General features: G+C 58.8%; 1 protein-coding gene across 6 annotated transcripts; it reads right to left on the bottom strand.

Annotated features, from left to right (window-relative positions):
* Nucleotides 1-1,536: 1,536 nt before the first annotated feature.
* On the bottom strand, nucleotides 1,537-20,158 carry CELF6 (CUGBP Elav-like family member 6). 6 transcript variants are annotated; one of them, XM_040076833.2, is made up of 13 exons: nucleotides 19,939-20,158; nucleotides 15,977-16,059; nucleotides 9,239-9,287; nucleotides 7,654-7,782; nucleotides 7,490-7,569; nucleotides 6,885-7,028; nucleotides 5,776-5,920; nucleotides 5,545-5,694; nucleotides 5,224-5,286; nucleotides 4,377-4,457; nucleotides 4,127-4,270; nucleotides 2,919-3,068; nucleotides 1,537-2,760 (listed from the first exon to the last, which is right to left on the bottom strand). In XM_040076833.2, the coding sequence occupies exons 1-12, from the start codon at nucleotides 20,081-20,083 to the stop codon at nucleotides 2,941-2,943; spliced, it is 1,341 nt and encodes a 446-aa protein (XP_039932767.1). In that variant the 5' UTR covers nucleotides 20,084-20,158; the 3' UTR covers nucleotides 1,537-2,760; nucleotides 2,919-2,940. The 6 variants fall into 6 exon arrangements, with proteins under 6 accessions (XP_039932767.1, XP_039932768.1, XP_039932769.1 ...); XM_040076834.2 differs by having other exon boundaries at nucleotides 4,377-4,454; XM_040076835.2 differs by having other exon boundaries at nucleotides 7,654-7,779.
* Nucleotides 20,159-21,157: the final 999 nt, after the last annotated feature.

Raw genomic sequence — 21,157 nt, 5'->3', positions numbered from 1 at the left:
CGTGTTTGTGGATTTAACTGGGATTAAAGTGTGGGGTATGGGAAGGGGATGCTGGGGAAGGGATGGGGGCACAGGGAGGGAACGGGAGTCTGAGGAAAGGAAAGGGGCACAGGAAAGGGATGGGATGGGTTGGGGTCACAGGGAAGGAGTGGGATTTGGGGGGAGAGGGAGGAATAGGGGCACAGGGAAGGGATTGGAACCTGGGGAAGGAAGGGGTGGGGGCACAGGGGAGGGATGGGATCATGATTGTGGAGAAGGGGCAGGAAACAAGGGATGGTATCTTGGGGAAGGGATGAGATTGAGAGGAAGAGGGGATCATGCAGACGGGAAAGGTTCATGGGGAAGGGATAAGATTGAGGGGAAGGGATGGGATGGTGGGGATAGGATTTAGGGGAAGGGATGGGATGGTGGGGAAGCATCATAGAGAATTGATGCAGCTTTGGGATAGGGCTGGGAGGGAACCATTCCCTATCACACTGTGGCAAAGGGATGGTGCTGTGGAGGTGGAATACAAGAGAAAGGATTGTGCCTCAGGGATGGGGACATGGGACCCCATGGAGCCACTCCCCCAGGCACCGGTGCTGCAGTAGAGACTCAAATGAGAAGAAACCTCGCAGGGACAGCATTTTATTTCAGCCCAAGGCAATCCCAGTAACTCCATGGACACAGAGGCAGTGCCAGCACAGCTGCATCCTGCTACCCCCAAACCTGGATGGAAACCCAGCAGAGGTAGCCCAGAGGCTGCCAGGGCTCAGGGTGGGCAGAGGGGGCTGGCCGCTGCTGCTCCCCACAGTCCAGGGGCTCTCTGGCTCAGTCACAGCAGCACCAGGCCACGATTTCAGCCAGGATTTATGAGGGAATTGAAGAATCGATGTAAGAATTATCCTGGTTTTGGTACAGTCACCGTCTGAGCCCTGACAGGTTCGTTACACCAGTGGGTGCGCTCAGTGTCACTTCTGTCACGTCCCTGTCCTCTGTCCCGCCTGGATCCCAACATCTGTCCATCCCCACTCGTCCCACACCGGCTGTTCCACGTGCCCGAGGGCCACCCAATCCTGGGCTGGTGGCCATTCCCCCGCCCCTGGCCCTGCCACCCACCCCTTGCTTAGATTTGTGGGGTTTGGGGTTTTTTCCTCTCCTCAAATAAAACATAAGTCACTTTCCTGGGATCATGGCAGTCACTCAGCAGTACCCACAACTGCAAAGGGACATCCCGTAGGACACGGCCACCTCCCCCTGAAATCTCCCCCATCCCTTGGAAAGACCAGTGAAACCACAGGGCTGTGTCCTGTCCTGATGCCCTCTGCAGCCAGGGTGAATTCCTCCAAGAAACAGCAATTCTTGTGAAAAAGCAAATAAGAAGAGAGGCCTGTGGTCTCCTCCCAGCTTCACCAAATCCTGCTGGATGCTCTGGCCCAGCTGGAGCCGAGTTGGCCATAAAGGGGGCCCCAGTGTCGTGTTTGGGGAGTGGACGCGGCAGCGATTGCTCCAAAGAACCAACGAAGGTGACGATTTTGACAAAATAAGTTTATTTCGCTTCACTTCATTTCGGCCGAAACCTCACATTTTTCTTTTTTTTTTAAAGTTTTTTTTTAAGGTTTTTTTTTAAGTCTTTTTTTTTTGGCTGGAAAAAAAAAAAACCCAACCCAAAAATCCCCCCAAACCAACCCAAAATGCAAAGAACCACATCACTCCGCCCTCTGCCAGAGGCGACCAAGGGGCTCCAACTCCCCCTGGGCCATGGAGCTGGGGGAGCCGCTGCAACCCCTCTCAAAAATCCCCTCTGCATCCCCCCAGTCCCCAGCCAAGAATTGGCCCCCAAAACCGAGCCCTTGAACCCCCCAAATCCGAGCCCTGTAGGAAACGCTCGTGGCTCTGAATGCCCGAGAGTTTTACTCAACCTTCTTAATTTTTGTTGGATTTTCTCCTCCTTTCCCGATGTTTTTTTGTGTTTTGTTTTGTTGTTTTTTTTGTTGTTTTTTTTTTTAAATTAATTTATTTATAGATATATTTAAAAAAAGCAATAGTCCTTTGGTCCCTAAACTCTAAGGAATGATATGACTCTGAAACAAGTAATCCTATGTCCCTGTGCCAGTGACAAGCAGGGGAAGCGCGTGTCCCGCCACCCTGCTCCATGGGATATATATATATATACTTATTTATATATATCTTCTATAAGTCCAACATACTTAGAGCCTTCTTTTTTTTTTTTTTTTTTCCCCCAATGCAGGGAAAAAGGAAAATCTTGCCGTTTTTCTTTATTTTTCCAAACAAACATCCTCCAGGTGAAGCGCCCGAGGCTGGTCCCGTCCCACCGGCTTTGGTTTAAGAATCCATTTGGAGCCTCTTTCTCCTCGTTTCTCCTGGGAAATCGGTAGCAGCAAATGAGTGCTTTAAAAAAAAACCCAAAAAACAAAGGTAGATCGTGGCCCGGCTGCCCGGAGCCATCGGCCTTGCTCCCAGCGAGGGATCCGGTGAGTCCCGGCGAGCGGCCGGCGGCGAATCGCAGCCCCGGCGCCGCATCGCTCCCCTCCTTCCTTGTCCTCCTCTCATTCCCGTTAAACAACAAAGACCAGTTTGGGAAAAAATTCAAAAAGGAAAAGCTACGACCAAAACACTCTCTTCTTTGCCGTTTTCTCCTTCACCTCCTCCTCCTCCTCCTCTTCCTCCTCCGGGATGCGTCGCAAAGAAAGAGAGTTACGGGTTTGGATACTGCACTTGGGGAAGGGGAAAGTCGTCAGACACTGCGGGACGTCCGACCTGAAACAGAAGGAGAAGGTTGTCAGCCTGCTCCTGGGGGACGGAGGGAGGGAAGGACAGGGGAGGGCCCCAGATCCGTTGTGGGGGTGGTGCCAGCAGAGATCCCCGCACACACTCGGGGATGTCACTCCAGGTTCCCCAGGGCCAGGCCCCCTCACCTCTCCGCAGGCTGAGCTGGGGTCAGTAGGGTCTGTTGGCATCTTTCGGCCGCTTTAGCTGCACTTTTAGCCTCTTCATGCCGATCTGGAAGCCATTCATGGCCTGAATGGCCGCCTGAGCACTCGTCGGATTGTCAAAACTGACGAAACCTGGCAGGGAGGGGACACGGGGGCTTGTCACCACACACATCACAGTCGCTGAAATCCTGTGGGATGCTCCTGGTTTGGGAGTGCTGGGGTGACATCGCAGCCCCTGACTGCACCGGACTGGGTGACAGGTGATGGCACCTGCAGGGACACCGAGGTCTGCAAGGACACCCAGGTGATAGGGCTGTGAGGACAGCAGCGTAAGAGGGTCCACAGGACACTGGAGTCATCTGCAGGGACACTGTGGGATGGGATTTGTGGGGTCACTGGGGTGACAGGGCCTGTTAAAGCGATAGTGGCTGCAGGGACACTGAGGTGATGGGGTCTGTGGGGATATGAAGGTCTGCAGGCATGTGGAGGCACCAGGGTGATGGGGTCTGTGGGGACACCAGGACAGGATGTGTGGGCTCAGGGGACATCTGGAGGCCAGGTCTGCAGAGACCCTCCAAAGTCACCGCAGTGTCCATGGGGACACCAAGCTGACAGGGTCTGCGCGGACACCGAGGTCTGTGAGAGGGAGATACAGATCCCCGAGCTGGGGACACTGGGGAGAGCTGGACCCCAAGCAAGGGACAGCAGGGAGACAGGGACATCTGAGCTGGAGACCAGGGAAGGAGAGATTCCCCAAGACGAGATGTTACAGATTCCCAAGCAGGGACTTCAGGGAGAGTTGGACCCCCAAAATGGAGACGCTCCGAGCTGGGTTGTCAGGATGAGCCAGACTCCCGAGCTGGGAAGGCAGGGGAGAGCCAAGCCCTTGAGCTGGGATTTGGGGAGAGACAGATCCCTTGAGCTGGAATATTAGGAGAGCTGGGCCTCCAGGCTGGAGACCACAGAGAATGGGACTCTAGAGCTGGAGCCTGGTGAGAGCTGGGATGTCGAGGAGAGTCAGATATCTAAAATGGGATGCTGAAGAGAGCCAGACACCTGAGCTGGGATATTGAGGAAGAGCCAGGGCTCCAAGCTGCGATGTTAAGGATAGCTGGAACCTTGAGCTGGGCACTGGAGAGAGCTGGAGCCCTGAGCTGGGACACCAGGGAGAGCCATGCCCCGGGACTTACCAAAGCATTTACTCTGGTTGGTGGCACGGTCCACAAAGACTTTGGCAGAGATGACATTGCCGAAAGGCAAAAACATCTGCGTGAGCTCCGCGTCCCCGAACTCCTGGGGCAGGTGATAAATAAACAGGTTACAGCCCTCGGGACCTGGGTGACACACAAAGGACAGGACACGTCAGCTGCGAGGTGGGGTCACCCCGGGGGGGACACCGGGGAGCCACCGGCCCCACATGGGGTGACGCCCACCCCTCACCTTCTCTCTGCTGCTGTGGGATGAGGGGCGCTTGCTGGGGAAAGGCTTGGCTGATGGGAGCGTAGGCAGTGGGATATGCTGCTGGAAGAGAGAAACACGAAGCTGAAGGGCTGGGACAGGCGCGTCCTCCGCTGCCACCTGCAGTCGAGGGGCCTCTCCTGCCCCACGGCTGCTGGCTCCGCCTTTCCCGCCCCTCCCGACACACCAGGGATGCGGGAACAGCTCCCCTAGGAGGGATGATGGTGATAGCAGCAATACGGCCTCAAGGCTGAGGAGAGATGGTACTTTCGGCTGAAAAACCCCAAAGATTTGGGGTCCAAGTCTTGATTTTCTGTTGCAAATCTGGACGTCGCTGTCAATGCTCCTAATTAAATGGCTGCTGGGCTTGACGTGTTCCCACAAGAGGCTCTGACTCCCTGCCCTCCACGGGCCGTGTCCTTGGCCACCAGATTGGGTCACGTGATGAATATCCAGATTTTTTGGTGTTTTGGTGTGGAGCTGGCCCTCCGTCACCTCCCAAATCTTGCCCCCTCTTCTCGATACCACTGCCAGGGCTCCCCCATGGAGTTCTCTCAGCTCCATGGATATCAAAATTCACTTTGCACCATCCAAAATTTGCACGAGGGGCCATGACAGGAGCCAGTGGGATGAGGGCACGGTGCTTTCATCGCCATCGCCACCCTGGAGCTCCTGCCAGGGCATGGCACCTGCTGCTCCCCTTGTGAATCCGTGCCCAAATACGCTGCCCCAGTCCAGTGTCCAACCCCAGGGTGATGTTCACCTCCCAAAAATAAGGGTGAGGAGCAAAGAGGGGAGAGAGGGAAGGATGGGAAGCGAAGTTTGAGACCTGCATAGTGCTGCATGCCGGCGTAGGCCTGCTGGAGGGGGTCTGCCACCGTGGGGCTTTGAGCTGGGAAGAGAAGAGAAAGTAGAAGGAAGATAGGATAAGCCAGAGAAAGCCAGAGATGCGTGTGCAGCTCCCACGGGAAAGGGCTGCCAAGGAGGGGCAGAGCTGCTCCCTGCCTGGATTCCCTCCTCCCTGCAGTGATGCCACGGGAGCACACGGCTGGTCCATCCAGCGCGTTCCGGGGACAGGGGAGCAGCCCGTGAGCGTCCCGCACGAGGCAGCACGCTCCCCTGGCCCCGAGGAGCCCCAGGAGGGCTGTACCTGGGTAGGGGTGGATGCCGTTGGTGTAGATGGTCTCCGAGGCGGGCTGCCCGTTGGTCTGGGGCGGCAGCGGGCTGAAGCCGTTGACGCCAATGGGAGTGGCGATGCTGGGCACCGGCGCCGTGCTGATCCCTGGAGGGGTGCTTGTACCTGCAGGAGCACGGCGTCAGCGCCGGCAGCACCCCGAGAGGGCCCCCCGAGGATGCCAGGTGGCAAATGAGGGGCTCCTACCTGAAGAAGGGGTGAGGGGGGCAGCCACCAGCCCGCTGACGTTGAAGGCGGCCATTTGTTGCATCTGGGCGGCAGCGATGGCAGCCATGGGGTTGAGGCAGGTGCCCTGCGCGGCCGCCATCAGGGCTGCCTGCTGCTGCATGATCTTCGGGAGAGGAGGGGGAAAGGGGACAGAGAGCGAGAGAGAGGGGAGGGTAAATCAGCACCTCTGCTTCGGGTGGATTCAGAGGGATAAACGCCACCTGCTGCCAGACCCGAGGACAGGAGTCTTGGTCTTGGTGATCCTAAATATGGGACCTCTGAACCCTGCAACCAACCTTAGCTGTGGGGAGGAAGCCTCTCGGTTTTTGTTCTGAGATTCAGGTGGTTTTAGAGTCTTTTTGCTTTCTGCAAAGCTTTGAGCTAGACGCAACAAAGAGACGGAGTCTTTAGGTTCTGATTTTTTAAAGTTGCGCGCTTTGTTTATTGTTTCTTATCTTACCGTTTTCTCAGTGCCTAACTAGGATCTGTGCAGCTGCTCGGGCATCTCGCGACTCCTCTCGCACTGGGCTGTCGCTATCTTTTATACTAATTGTTACATGTTCTTTATCTATCATTATTTGCCAATATTATCACTTATACTAAAAAGGTCGTCCCTGCTTTGACCCAATCTCTTTAAACTACTTTGTGCCACTGTCACTGTAGAAAATGGAGTGAGGGAAGAAGAAAGAAGAAGCAGGAGACAATGCTCTAAAACTCACCTTTATACTAAAAACTTAAACGTACTGTTTTTTCACCCTGTGATAAGCTAAACTACTATCTTTCATACTCTTGTGGCTTGCAATCCATCCCGCAGTGCAGGAAGCCTTTCCCATGGACTGGGATCAAAGCCAATGTCCCTCTGGGCTCTGTTCTAGGGTCCCAGACCCCCTTGTCTAGGTCCCTGACCCTCCAGGTCAGCCAAAGGAATGACCTGGACTCCAACAGAAGCCCTGCATCTGCCCTTCAACAGGGATACACCAGCCCTGCCAGGCATCCGTACCCCCTAGCACTGGTGCTTTCATGGGCCAAACCAGCCCCACCCCACCCACGGAGGTTCCCCAAAGCCCCCGATCTGCACCAGGTCCTACCGCTTGCGTGTAGGCCCCGTAGGCGCCGAACTGGATGGTCATGGGGTTGAAGATGCCCAGCTGCCCCGCCATCTGATGCATCCGCCGCAGGGTCCTCTCCTTATCCGTGTCTGCAAACTTCACCACCAGGCTGGACGAGGCGCCCTGAGGTGGGGGGAAGATGGGGCTGATGGTGGGACCGCAGCAATGCCCCCAAACTGTGTACCCACCGTGGGTGTGGCTCGCAGCGTCCCCAGCATCCTCAACCCTGGGGACACTGCCCAGCTTGGCAGCAGCAACCAATGATCAATGTGAGGTTTAATTACAGCCAGTTTTTCTCTCCGGTGGCAGCTCCCTGACCTCCGCTTCCTTTCCCCTTCCTTGTGCACAGTTCTGACCTTCAGCGTTAATTAAACTGCCCCTTTCTCTGGCATGGAGAGAATTAGCCCCATGCTCCCACCTCTGGGGCTCAGCACCCTGGCAAGGAGGAACCTGGGGTGATGTGGCCAACAAATTGCCGGTCTGTAGGATTTTGATGTAATTAGACTGAGGATCAAATTAGTGGGTGATTGGATTAAGCAGGCAGCGTGGGGTCAGCTGGGGCAGGGCGTGAGCCTGGCACTTACCGGCATGGTTTGGCTGCCGTGCAGGCTGTTGATGGCAGCCTGCGCCTCGGCGTGGCTGCCGTATTTCACAAAGGCACAACCTAAGGGAACAGAGGGAACGTGGGACAGGTTGGATTTGGCCATTGCGGGTCCATAGGGTGCCCACCCGGTGCCCCAAAGCCCACCTTTGCTGGCTCCATCAGGCCCTCGGAGGATGGTGCATTCTTCAATCTGGCCAAAGGGCTCAAAGAGGCGGCGGACGTCATCCTCACTCTGCTGCTTCCCCAGCATGCCCACAAAGAGCTTCCTGTCTTCTAAAAACAAAACCAAGCCCATCAGAGAGTGGGAGGCCACTCACCATCCCAACCCCTCATCACAAACGGTGCATGAAGGGAAAGGAGCCAAGTGACATCAGAGGGAGGGAGTGACACCGATCCCACGGAGAAGGCGCAGGGATTATCATTTCCCTCCTACGGAATACTCAGGGTGGGAAAACCTCTCCTGTGGGGAAATTGCTGAGGGCTGAATCCTGGAAGAGCCATTGCTTCAGGGAGTGGAGCTGGGGCTTTTCCCAGGGATGGGGGTCTGGCTCCCCCAGCACTGGGGCGGGATGCGGTGGAACAAAGAGAACCCACAAACCAGAGGCGATCACCCTCGTGCGACCGCCTCGCAGAACAACCCGCAGCCTCCAGCCGTGCCCGGGGGACATCAATAACCCAAACACAAGAGAAGGGATAGTAAATAATGAGAATTTCATGATTATTACCAGCATCTGTCTTGCGCGGCCGCGCGCTCCCGCCGCACGCTAATGGCATTTGACAAAGAAAATAAGGTGCCCTGTCAAGAGCGTTGCCGGGGAAATAAATAAATAATGGCAGGAGACGATGAATGCTTCGTCCATTGAGGTACCAGGAAAATTAGTTAAGGGAATAGGGCTCGTGTGTTGTCTAGTTAAACATAAACCACCTCCCAGGGGGAGCGGGCTGGGCTGCCCAGCGTTGCCTCCTGGGTGAGGGGGCTGGAGATAGGAGCCCCAGCTCACCCATTGATTTTTAATCCTTCACCAATTACGCTCGGTAAGTGGGTAATTTATTTGCCAGGTCCCTCCGGGATGTGCTGGGACCAGCTCCCGGTGTGTTTAGTAACAGGGTTTGGATGGGGGGGGGATCTACCCCAGCCATCCTGCCAAGTGCAGGCGGCCTCATGGGAGAGTCCTGCACGTCCAATAGCGCCTGCCTGCCCAGCAACACAACAGATGCGGGATTTTGATCCAAATCCTGCAATTTTGCCCAAACGATCACCTCAGCCTGGCAATGCCACATCCTGATGAGTGGCAAATGCTCACAAAGGATTTGGGGGGGTGGTAGTTTGAGAGGGGCTCGGGCCACATGCAGCCACCTCCTGTCCCAGGGTCCCCAAAGGCAGCTCTGGGGAGGGAATTGCATTGTTTGGTAAATGAAGGCGGTGAGGGAGAGCAGCTGGCTGGTGCTCTGCCCCCCAGGATGTTGGGATGCTCATGGTATTATGTCAGGACATTCCCAGGACGACATCAGGATGTTCCCCCCAGCTGACCAGACAGGGAGACAGATGGCATTTGCTCTGCACGCAGGCTCGGATGCCATCAGCAAAGGCAGCTCCTTTCCTGGATTTCTCTGCAAACCAACCTTCCCACAGCAGCCCTCGTGATGCCACCATGATGTCTCCCATCACCCCCTGGGTGACCCTGTGCCCCGCTGCCCCTGCCAGACATCCAGAGAATTGGGGACCTACCTCCTCGGCCCTCGCTGTCGGCCGGCTTCACCTGGATGGGGCGGTTCATCTGCAACACAAGCGAGAGCGGGTGGTCACTGTGGTGGCCCCTGACCCCTTCCCATGGGGAACAGCGGGATTTGGCCAATGACTGGCACCGGGAGCTGGGGAAAAGGGGAGGGACCTGCACAAACAGACCTGGGGCTCGCGGCCACAGCGACCCAGGGATGCCACGTGCAAAGGGCAATGCTCCGGGCCCTGGCTATGGGCACCCGGTGCTGCGGGCGCCCGCGGGGCCACCGGTGCCAGGCTTGGCCGCCTGCCTGCTTTCCTCGACTGCAAAGGACTGCAGAGGCAGCAGCAGCACCCCGCCGGCCCCAGCCCCTCTGGCATCATTGCCCTCCTTTTCCTAAACCTCACCCAAATTTGGCCCTCTCCTCATCACTGCCGCGTGCACCCATGAGCGTGACACCCGTGTGCAGCAGGACACGCTGGGCTGGCAGGCGCATCCCTGGCCCGCTGCCCCATGGAGCCATTTCTCCTCCTCTCTCCCCCTCCTTTTTCCCCTCTTTTAGCCGAAAAATGCTACAATTATGGCCGTTTCCATGGCAACAAGCGTGCTTCCCCCCACGATGCTGCGGAGCGGGAGCCATGTGCTCGATGGGGTCGCCACGGCAACGGCGAGATGTCACACATGACGGCGCGGGGGTGTGCACACGAACACGCCTTGAGCACACGCGGGGACAGCCACCCCCACATGCGTGTGCATCCCCAGCCCAGGCGCTCCCCGCTGCACCCCTGCAAGGGGTCCCTAAATTTTGGGGCTGGATGGGGGGCAGAGCCAGTCCCCCCCACGTCAGGGTGAGGAAGAGGATGTGTAAGAGAGAAGAGGAGGGAGGTTTCCACAGCAACCGCCTCGTCTCCAGGGAAACGTGGAGAGAAATGTCAATGCAGAGCTGGGGATGGTCCAGGGAAGGGATTGAGTCCACAGGAGTCATGGGGTGGCACAGGGGGGCACCCAGGGACACCTCACAGGGTCACCCATTATGTCACCAGTCCCCCAAACATCCACCTCGTGCCGGGGCAGGATTTGGCTCACCCTGAACTCAGGAGGCTGTGACAGCACCGAGACCCTAAACCCAGAATCCCGCTGTCCCTCGCATCCCTGCCACAGCCGGGAGGAGGAAACCCCATTTTGGGGGAGCGCTGCCCCCCTCCACTGACCTGCCAGCCCCATTTACCAGCACGATGGCCTTTGATGGAATAAATTACCCATACAGCCCGCTGCTGTATGCTTAATGTAATAAACCCAGTGAGGATGATTTAGAATAACATTTACGGAGCCGCAGAGTGTCATTTTGATGTGTCTCCCGTCTCCACTCGCCGGTTATTAAACTGTATTGATTCCCCGGGAGCAGCTGATGTTTATAAATGTCAGGCCTCGGGGACCAGCTAACCTACCCCAGGGCTGCCACACCGCGCCGAGGAGAAATTGTCCTGGCCTCTAGACACCCTCAGAAAGGGGTTTTGGCACCCTGGGCATTGCCCGTGTCCACCACAGGGTGCTTGGTGACCCTCTGTGGCACCCACAGCTCCTGGTTGTCCCCACAGAACCCCTGCACCGTGTCCACACAGCCCTCTATCCATCCTCCCACACTAAACAGCCACCCAGTCATTTGCCCCCGCTCCTGGCACCTACCTGCCCACCCTGCAACACCCATCTACCCGTTCATCCATCCTGGACACCCACACAATCACCCACACACCCATCTTCCCCCAGGATTCATCCAGCCATACTCCAACACCCATTCCCATAGCATCCATCCCTCCATATCCCCAACACCCATCCTCATAACATCCATTTGTTCCCATAGCATCCATCCTCCATATCCCCAACACCCATCCTCATAACATCCATTTGTTCCCATAGCATCCATCGGTATCAACATCCATCCACCCCCAAATACCCGTCCATCCCCATTGCACCCCTCCATATTCCCAACATCCATGCCCATACACCCATCCATTCCCATAGCATCTATCTATATTGCCAAGACCTTCCATCCACCCTCCAACACCCATCCATATCCCCAACACCAATCCACCTCTGTAATTCCCTTACATCTGCCCATCCATCTCCCTTCTTGTCACCACCCACCCTTCCACCTCCACAGCATCCATCCATCCATGCATCCATCCCCAACTCCCAGCCATCTCCCACACCCCAAAGACATAGTGACACCCTTTTTGGGGTGTTCCAGCATCCACCATCATCAGCAGTCCACAAAGCCCCAGCTACCCCATGGCCAAACCCCTGGTGTTCCACAGCACAGAGGGTCACCAGCTGTTGCTAAACCACCTCCTGACTGCTCAGGCACTGTCCCTCACCCAAATTCAGAGCCCTCCAAGAGCCTGGATACCAGGGAGAGCCAGCCCATAGAATACTGCTGGGGGATATGCCCAGTGGGACAGGGTCACTTCTGGCCTTTGCTCTTTCCTTGGCATCACACTCCTCCTCCTTGGCCTCACAACCAACAGCCAGAGGATCCAGCAGACCACCATGCACCCAAATGATATGGAGGTGGCAGGTGACACAGGAGCAGAGCGTGCCCGTGGGAGCCTGGTGTCCATGCCACCCCAGGGAGACGGGAGCCGAGGTACTGGCAATCACTCATCACAGGAACAGCCTGACAGAGCCCTGAGGGTAACCCACAGCGAGGCCACACAGCCAGCCTGGGGACAGCCACAACACTGCACAACCCTGCACGTGCATGACCACCCTGGCACACCCTGCACGTGCCCACGCACCTCTGAACACAACCACAGACCCCCAGCACCCTCAAGCACACCCACCCCAATCCCCCCGGCACAGCCGTAGGGCTCTGGAGCCATACACCTGTGCCCACGCAGCGCTGCGCACCCACGTGCGGCCATGCACTACCGCGCACAGCCCCACGGGCACCTGGACAGCCCCCGCCCGCACGCCACGCAACACCCACAGGGCCCTCCCCGCTGCCACGGATCACAAACAGCCACGGGCACGCACCCCGGGACATACAGCCAGCACCGGGGATACAATGCCCCTCGCCTCAGTTTCCCTGTTGTAGCAGCAGGACCCACAGTGGGACCCCCGGGAGCCCTCTGCGGACACACGGACACCTTGGGTGGGCTCGCAGCACCCCCAGCAGCACCCACATCCCATCCCCATGGCCACCGTGCACAACTGAGCCCAGCGCAGCACCCGCGCACACCTGCGCTCCCTGTCACACCCGGTGTGCCCACACACCCCCGCTGCCACTCCTCCAGCGCCTGTGCACCCACACCCTGTCACCATCACTGGGGGCAAAGACACCCTAAGCTCCTCTTCCCACACACACAGACACCCACGTGTTTGCACACCCACCTGCACACGCCCGGGGGCCAAAGCTGTACCCTTGCCAATGCCTGCCACTGCCTGCGGGTGCAACACCCCCCGAGCACTGCCCCTTGCACACCTGCACCACACACACACACACAAACCTGCGGTGGAAAAATACACCCTCCAGCCAACACACACACCAAACCCATCCCTAGGGGTAGATATACCTCCTCACCATCATCCTGCATCCCTGCCTGCAAACACAACCCCCCCCACAGCATTCCTGAGCGCCAGAACACCCTCCTCACCGACACCCACACCACACACAGGTCCACATACCAACACCCCTCTGCCAACACCTTCCCCTTCCCTGGGTGCAGATACATCCTCTCAGACACACACACACACACACAGACACACAGAGCTCCCATCCCTGAGTGCAAATACACCCTCATCACCAACAACCACCCTGCCAACACACGCACCCCATCCCTGGGAGCAGATACACCCTGCACAGCAACCCTCACACCCACACGCCCCATCTGTGGGTGCAGATACATCCCCTCACCAACAGCCCTCCAACCCCATTATTCTGTGCAAATACACCCTCCTCACCAACACTCCTCCATCCCCAACACCCATCCCTGGGAGCAGATACACACTGTCACCAACACCCCCAAACCCTCATCCCTGCGTGCAGATACACCCTGCAACACCCACACCTGCCTACCCCATCCCTGGGAGCAGATACACCTCCCCACCAACACCCCTCCATCCTCATCCCTGTGTGCAGATAAACCCTGCAACACGCCCACTTGCACACCCCAGCCCTGTGTGCACATTCACCCTGCTTATCAACACCCCTCCATCCCCATCCCTGTGTGCAAATACACCCGAATCACCAACACTGCTCCATCCCCATCCTATGCCTGGGAGCAGATACACTCCCTCACCAACACTGCTCCATCCTCATTCCCATCCCCGGGTTCAGATACACTCCATCAGCAACACCCACACTCACACCCACCATCCCTGTGTGCAATCACACCCTGATCACAAACACTGCTGTATCCCCAGCCCATCCCTGGCGGCAGATGCACCCCCTCACCAACACCCCTCCATCCTCATCTCTGTGTGCAGATACGCCCTGCTCACCATCAATACCCCTCCGTGCCCATCCCCGGGAGCAAGGATCCACACCCTCGCCATCACCCCCACTCCCACACAGCGTCCCTGGGAGCAGATACACCACTCCGCCATCACCCACATCCCTCCTATAAGCCCCCCCGGTGCAGCCCCCCCAACCCCGGCGGGAGCGGAGGCTGCCGGGCGGTGCCGGGCCGTGCCGGGCCGGGCGGAGGCGGCGGCAGACAAAGGCGGGGCCCTACCTCGATGCAGAGGATCTTGGACCCGGCGGGCACCCACAGCACGGGCGGCCGCGGCCCCGGCGCCGGCACCTGCGGCAGCTGCATGGCCGGACCGGCCGGACCGCCGGCTCCACCGAGGCGGTTCGGCTGAGCTCGGCTGCGCTCGGCTCCACCCGAGGCGGCTCGGCCGGGCTCGGCTTAGCTCGGCTCGATTCGGCAAGGCCGGGCTCGGCCGGGCTGCGTTCGGCTGGGCTCGGCTGGGTTCGGTTCGACTCGGCTGGATTCGGCTGGGCTCGCGCAGCGGCGCGCGGGGGGCGGGGCACAGGGCGGGGCGGCCGCAGCCCCGCCGAGCCGAGCCGGGCCGGGGGCGGGGCCTCACCGGGGACACGCCCATCACCGTCTGGACACGCCCCCGGCCCCCCGACACGCCGGGGGCGGGGTCTGGCTGGGAGGGGGCGAGGGTGGGAACAGTGGGGTGCGCAGGTACAGGGGGTCAGCAGGTACAGGGTACGAGCAGGGACAGGTGTGAGCACAGGCAGATATGTGTGAGCGGGTACAGGGGGTGAGCACAGGTACAGTGTGTGAATATACCTACAGGGGATGCGTAGATGCAGGGGGTGAGTACAGGTACAGGGGTATGAGCAGGTACAGGGTGTGTGAGCACAGGTATAGGTGTGTGAGTACAGGTACAGGGGGTATGAGCAGGTACAGGGTATGTGAGCACAGGTATAGGTGTGTGAGTACAGGTACAGGGGGTATGAGCAGGTACAGGGTGTGTGAGCACAGGTATAGGTGTGTGAGTACAGGTACAGGGGGTATGAGCAGGTACAGGGTATGTCAGCACAGGTATAGGTGTGTGAGTACAGGTACAGGGGGTATGAGCAGGTACAGGGTATGTCAGCACAGGTATAGGTGTGTGAGTACAGGTACAGGGGGTATGAGCAGGTACAGAGGGTGACCATGTACAGGAGGGATGCACAAGTATAGAGGGTTATGCACAGCTAGAGGGGTTGTACATAAACACACAGGTGTGCTTGTGTGCACAAGCAGAGAGGTGTGCACAGACACAGAGGTGTGTGCACAGGCAATCATAGGTGTGTACCCAAGCGTACACAAGTGCATACACATGGGTGTGCGCAAGCACAGAAGGGGTGCTTAGGCAGGTGAGCACACACACGTGTGAGCACACACAGGTGTGAGCACCTTCACAAGGTGTGCTCAGACAAAGGTGAGCACACATACGTGTGAGCACCCATAGGTGTGAGCAGCTGCATGGGCACAGGGGTATGAGCACAAGCACACAGTCCCCTGCACCGCCGTGTGCACACACACACAGAGGGGTGGACACAGCCATGAGCCCCTGTGGGGCGCGTGCCCGCACGTCCACGTGCACACACATGCTCACACACACCCCCCACACCCCCCAAGCTAGTGGCCATGGCAGCAGCCCTACACACACGTGTCTGCCTGATGAGAACCCCCAGGCAGGGCCTGAGCCCGGCCTCCTTTAGGCTGCCAAGGTGGGCTGTTAACTCTTGAACCTACTGAAGCATGGCCCCGCTGGTCAGAGCACGGCTCAGGAAGCCACATCCCCGCAAACCTCATTCTCCTCTGTCAGCTCCACACACACACGCAGCAGGGATTGATATTCATGGGCCCCGGCTCTTTCCCCAGCCAACCCGCGGGCCTATTGATTTTTATTTAGGCAAATAATTAAATATTTATTTTCACTTTGTTAAGCTCGGGAGGTCGGAGCCCACAGAAAGCGCAACAGCACGCGGGCGGCTGGAAAATCGATGCCTCGGTTTGCGGCCGCTGGAAGTGGCTCCTGCGCCTCAGGGAGGTGTCACTGGCTCCCACCCTGCCTCACCCCAATCCCCCGGTGTCACTTAAGGCTTCCATACCTTCGGGAGGTGACATCAGGTGCTGCTCCAGCTCAACTTGACCACCTCAACGTCATTTAATTCTCCCGTGCTTCAGGGAGGTGTCACCAGACCCTGCCCCAACTCACCCCAACCCCCTGGTGTCACTTACCCCTGGCAGCGTCTTCTGCTCGTGCAGGGCACTCTGTGCCTTCAGTGCAGAGTCACGGGCGCAGTAGGTGAGGAAGGCACAGCCTGTAGAGACAGGAAGACAGGATCAGTGTCCGGCCTGGTATTGCCACAGTGCCCTGAGCGCACAGGGAGCTTGTGGCACAGCTGATATGGCACTGTGGTGTCTCAGCATGCTGGCATCCAGCACAGTGATATCCAGCACCCCAGCACCCTGGTACTGTGGCATTCGGCACTCCAGCACCATGGCACTTGCTACCCTGGCATCCAGAACCCTGGTCCTGTGGCATCTGGCATCCCAGCACTCTTGACACCCTGGCATGGTGGCATCCAGAACCCCAGCATCTGGGCATGGTGGCATTCAGCACCTCAGCACCATGGCACCCAGCATCCCAGCACCCTGACATCCTGGCATTCAGCATTCTGGCACCCTGGCAGTCTATAACCAGAGATCTGGCACCCTGGCATGGTGGCATCCATCACCTCAGTACCACGGCATCCAGCAACAAGTGCCCTGACAATCTGGCACCATGGCATCCAGCTCAGCACTGCGCCATCCACCATCCTGTCACACTGATACTCTGGCCCCATGGCATTCAGCATCTTGGTACCCTGGTACTCTACACCCAGGTGGGCACACACAAGGTCACAGTTCACCCCCAGGACAGGGTAGGAGATGGAGCAGCGGGATGAAGGAAGGAGCCAGGGAGGAGCAGGCAGTACACAGACAGCAGCGCTCCGGCCCCAGCCCTGCGGAAAGCCACAGCCCAAGTCCTCCAGGAAGCTGATCTCCAGGTGTCAAGGCTGTGCACCCTGGCTTGCCACCACGCTTCTCCCAGCCTTAAGCACCCTCCTTGGGATGAGAATCATGTGGCGAAGATGCTTCGACATCATGGCGCTTTGGAAATTGGGAATACGCCTGGGGTGAGGTTTTCCCACGCTGACTCACGCTGCCGAGCCACTTGCTCACACAGAGCTGGCAGCAACGAGCGAGCCCTGGGGACAGGGTCCAGTCCTCTTCCCTCGATCTCTCCTGAAGCATTCCCGGTGCCTGTGCCACCGCTGCACCGCTCCCTCCCCGAGGGCTCCCCCCCAGTTTGCTGGGGTCACATCCAAAAGCATCTCAAAGTGATATTAAAACAGCAGCAAAACAGTTTCCCTTCAACAAAGTAAATATTTAATGAATAAAATTGACATTGATGCATTTTTAATATTGGCACAATTAAATCCGCCAGCTGATTAAGTATTAATAACTCTTAATAAGTACAATCAGCGTGCCTGGGAGAAAAGGGAGCATGGCAGCAGGGCGGGGGATGCTGCGGGATGGGGTCCCCCGCCCGCCTTGGGGTGTTGGGGACATCTGCCCTCCTGGCGAGCAAGGAGACCTCCCCTGGATCAATACTCTCCCGCTGCAGGTGGGAAGGGGAGATCAGCACAGCAGCTCGCCTCAGTCCCGCTGCCATTTCCAGTGTTTACCATCTGTAATCATGTTGGCTTCCTGCTCTCCGCTCTTCTTTCTCTTTTTTTTCTCTGTTTTTCCTGCAGGCGACAATGTAGACGGTGCCTGGGCATTCGGGAGAAGTTCGGAGGGCTGGCGCAGGAGCGGTTCTGCTCTGGAGGCTCGCCGGGAGGGAGGATGTCGTTCAAATTAGAGGAGCGTCCGCAATTAAATCACGCGGCTGGGCCGCAGACGTTGAAGCCCGCGCTGGAGGAAGCGCCGAGGGGGCCTGGAAGGGTGCAAATCCCATTGATCCAGGCACACAAGCAGCTTCAGAGACACCGGGAGAAACGTTGGGAGGCCACAGTGCCAAAAATGACAGAGTCCAGGCGGCTGCCCTATAGCCGAAGGGCATTGACAAGGCAGCAACCACAAACACTGAATTTTGGCTTCCTAGCAAAGTCCCAGTGAAGCAGGTGCTGGCCGTGGCACAGGGGTTTGGTGACAGCTTGTGGCTCCTGTCTGGGTGACACCTGGGGTGCCTTTACCCTGCTCTGGTGCTGCACACCACTTGGGTGGGGGGTTCCGTGGAGATCTCGGCGGTGCCTCAGTGACCCCGTCAGTGCGTCGCTGCTCCGAGCGCCCGTGCTCCGCCTGCTGTGTCACAGTGCCACAGCACCTGGGACACAGCGCAGACATGGCGTGTCCCCATCCACACTGGGTGCTGTATCCCAGGGGTGCTCCAGCTCCAGGGGTGCACGAAACTCATGTGGGTGTGCTGATGCCAGACAGGTGCCCCCAAGCCAGGCAGATGTTCTAAAATCCATTGCAGTGCTCCCTGCCCTGTGATGCTCTGATCCCAGGGGTGCTCCCAAGCCAGACAGCAGCACCCTGACCTGCAGCGGGTGCTCCCCTCTTCCTCAGGGGTACCCCAATCTTAGGGGGGGCCATATATCCAAATGCTCCACACTGGGGTGTTCCCACCTCAGGGTGCTCTATCTCAAGGTTGCCTCCAGCTTAGGGGTACCTTCACCCCAGGGCCTTCCCCTCCTTCGGGTGCCCCATACTTAAAGGTAGCCCCCAGATGAAGGATATCTCCACCTCAGGGCACTGAGGGGTGCCCCATATTTGGGTGCAGGGACACCCATACTTAGGGTGTCCCACCTTAGGGGTACCTCCATTTCAGGGGTACATCACCTCACGGGTACCCCCATGGCAGAGGAGCCCCACACCAATGTCTCCAGACTCAGGCATACTTCCAGACCATGGTGCCCCTTCTCAAAGCATCCCATCTACACCTTGGGGTGCTCCACCTCAGGTTATCCCACCTCATGAATGCCTCCACCTCAGGAATGTCCCACCTTAGAGGCACCCCTGTTTTGAGACGCTCCATCTCAGGATGAGGGGTACCCTCATCTCAGGGCATCCTACCTCAGTGGTGGCACGCACTTAGGTACCAAACTTCAGGTTGTCCCATATGATGGGGAACCTCATTTCAGGGGTGCCTTTGCCTCAGGGATATCCTGCCTCAGGCTGTGCCATATCAGGAGTGCCTCACACTTGGGTGCCTTTGCCTCAGGCTGTCCCACTTCAGGGGTGCCTTCACCCCAGGGGTCCCCCTATATGCCAGGATGCTCCATCTCAGTTTATCCCACAACGGGGGTTCCACAACTGGGGGGTCCCCACCCTCCAGGCATCCCACCTCAGGGTGTCCCACCTGAGAGGTATCCCTTTGTCAGGATGATCCATCTCAGGCTGTTCCACTTGAGGGGTACCTCACCCCAGGGGTATCCCACCTGAGGGACAGGACCCTCACCTGAGATGTTCTCCTCACCTCAGTTTGTCCTGCCTCACGGGCGGCCCACACTCAGGTGCCACATATCAGTAATGTCCCACCTGAGAGGTCTCCATCTCAGGATATTCCACCTCACGGTATCCCACCTGAGCAGCACCTCACTGAGGGTCCCCCACACCTCAGGGTGTCCCACCTGAGTGGTAACTCACTGAAGGTCCCCCCCACCTCAGGGTGTCCCACCTGAGCAGCACCTCACTGAGGGACCCCCACACCTCAGGGTGTCCCACCTGAGCAGCACCTCAGTGGAGGTCCCCCCCACCTCAGGGTGTCCCACCACAGCGGTAACTCACTGAGGGTCCCTCCCACCTCAGGGTGTCTCACCAGAGTGGTAACTTACTGAGGGTCCCCCCCCCACTTCAGGGTGTCCCACCTGAGCAGCACCTCACTGGATGTCCCGCCCACCTCAGGGTGTCCCACCACAGCGGTATCTCACTGGAGGTCCCCCCCACCTCGGGGTGTCCCACCACAGCGGTAACTCACTGAGGGTCCCCCCCACCTCAGCCTGTCCCACCAGAGCGGTACCTCCCTGGGGGTACTGAGGATCTCCCCCACCCCAGGGTGTCCCACCTCACCTCAGGACAGCCCCACACTTGGGTGTCCCATGTCAGGGCGTCCCACCCGGGGGGGGTCCCCCGGCCCGCCGCCCCCGCACCTTTGTGCATGCCGGTGAAGCGATCCTTGAGCACGGTGAGCTCGTAGATGCGGCCGAACTCCTCGAAGAGCGGCTTGAGGTCGCTCTCCTCCAGGTTGCGCGGAATCTGCCCCACGAACAGCTTGATGGCGTCGTGGTCCTTCATGGCGATGGCGCCGGGCGGGCGGCTCAGCCCGTTCACCCGGCCGCTGTTCGCGGTGCTGAACGCCGCCCCCGCCGCCTCGCCCGCCGCCGCCGCCGCCGCCATGGCCCGTTCCGCGCCCCGCCCCGCCCGACCGGCACCGCTCGGCACCGCCCGGCACCGCTCGGCACCGCTCGGCACCGCTCGGCTCGCCTCGGCACCGCTCGGCACCGCCCCGCTCGGCACCTCTCGGCTCGGCTCGGCTCGGCCCGCGCCCGCCAGCGGGCCCGTGACGTCAGCCGGGCGGCCCCGCCCAGGGGCGCTGTATTAGCATAATGAGGGGGCGGTGGCCAATCAGAAGCGGGGGGCGGAAGGAGGGGCGGGCCGAGATCCGGCTCCGCCCACTGCTGCGCCCTGCCGGGCTGACCCCGAACCCCCCCCCGGCCCGTCACCCTCCCGCGTCCATCGCCCCCCGAGCCTCCCCATTCGGCCCCCGTCACCCCCATCACCCTCCATCAGCCCCCGTCACTGCCGTACCACCCCCCCCGCCCCACCACCAGAATCTTTATCACCCCCCATCGCCTCCCGGCATCCCCATCACCCCTATCATCCCCTTTACCCCTATCACCACCATCACCCCCATCACGAACATCATCCTCCTCACCCCCCTTTACCTCTCATCATCCCTATCACCCCCACCACCGTCCCCCATCATCTCCATCATGCCCATCACCTCCCCTCACCCGCCATCACCCCCGTCCTCCACATCACCCCCGGTCTCCCTCCCCATACCTCCCATCACTTCCTATGATGCCCATCACGCCCCGACATGTCCCATCACCCCCCATCCCTCTCATATCCCTCCCCATACCTCCTTTCCCCTCATCTCCCCATCACTCCCATCACCTCCTATGTCTCCCCCCTTTCCCCCATTTCCCCATCATCCACCACCTCCATCTCCCTTTTGCCCCCATCATTCCCCCAGCCCCAGTCAGAGCTCACCAAGGAGCTGAGCAGCCTCCCACCTTCCCCTCTGCAGCCCTTTAGCAGCCTCCTGACTTAGCCCCTCTCTGTTCCCCACCTCAGAGCAGGGTTTAA

Source organism: Hirundo rustica, chromosome 13, assembly GCF_015227805.2.
Source record: "Hirundo rustica isolate bHirRus1 chromosome 13, bHirRus1.pri.v3, whole genome shotgun sequence".
Classification (NCBI taxonomy): domain Eukaryota; kingdom Metazoa; phylum Chordata; class Aves; order Passeriformes; family Hirundinidae; genus Hirundo; species Hirundo rustica.
This window is presented reverse-complemented; position numbering and strand designations above follow the sequence as displayed.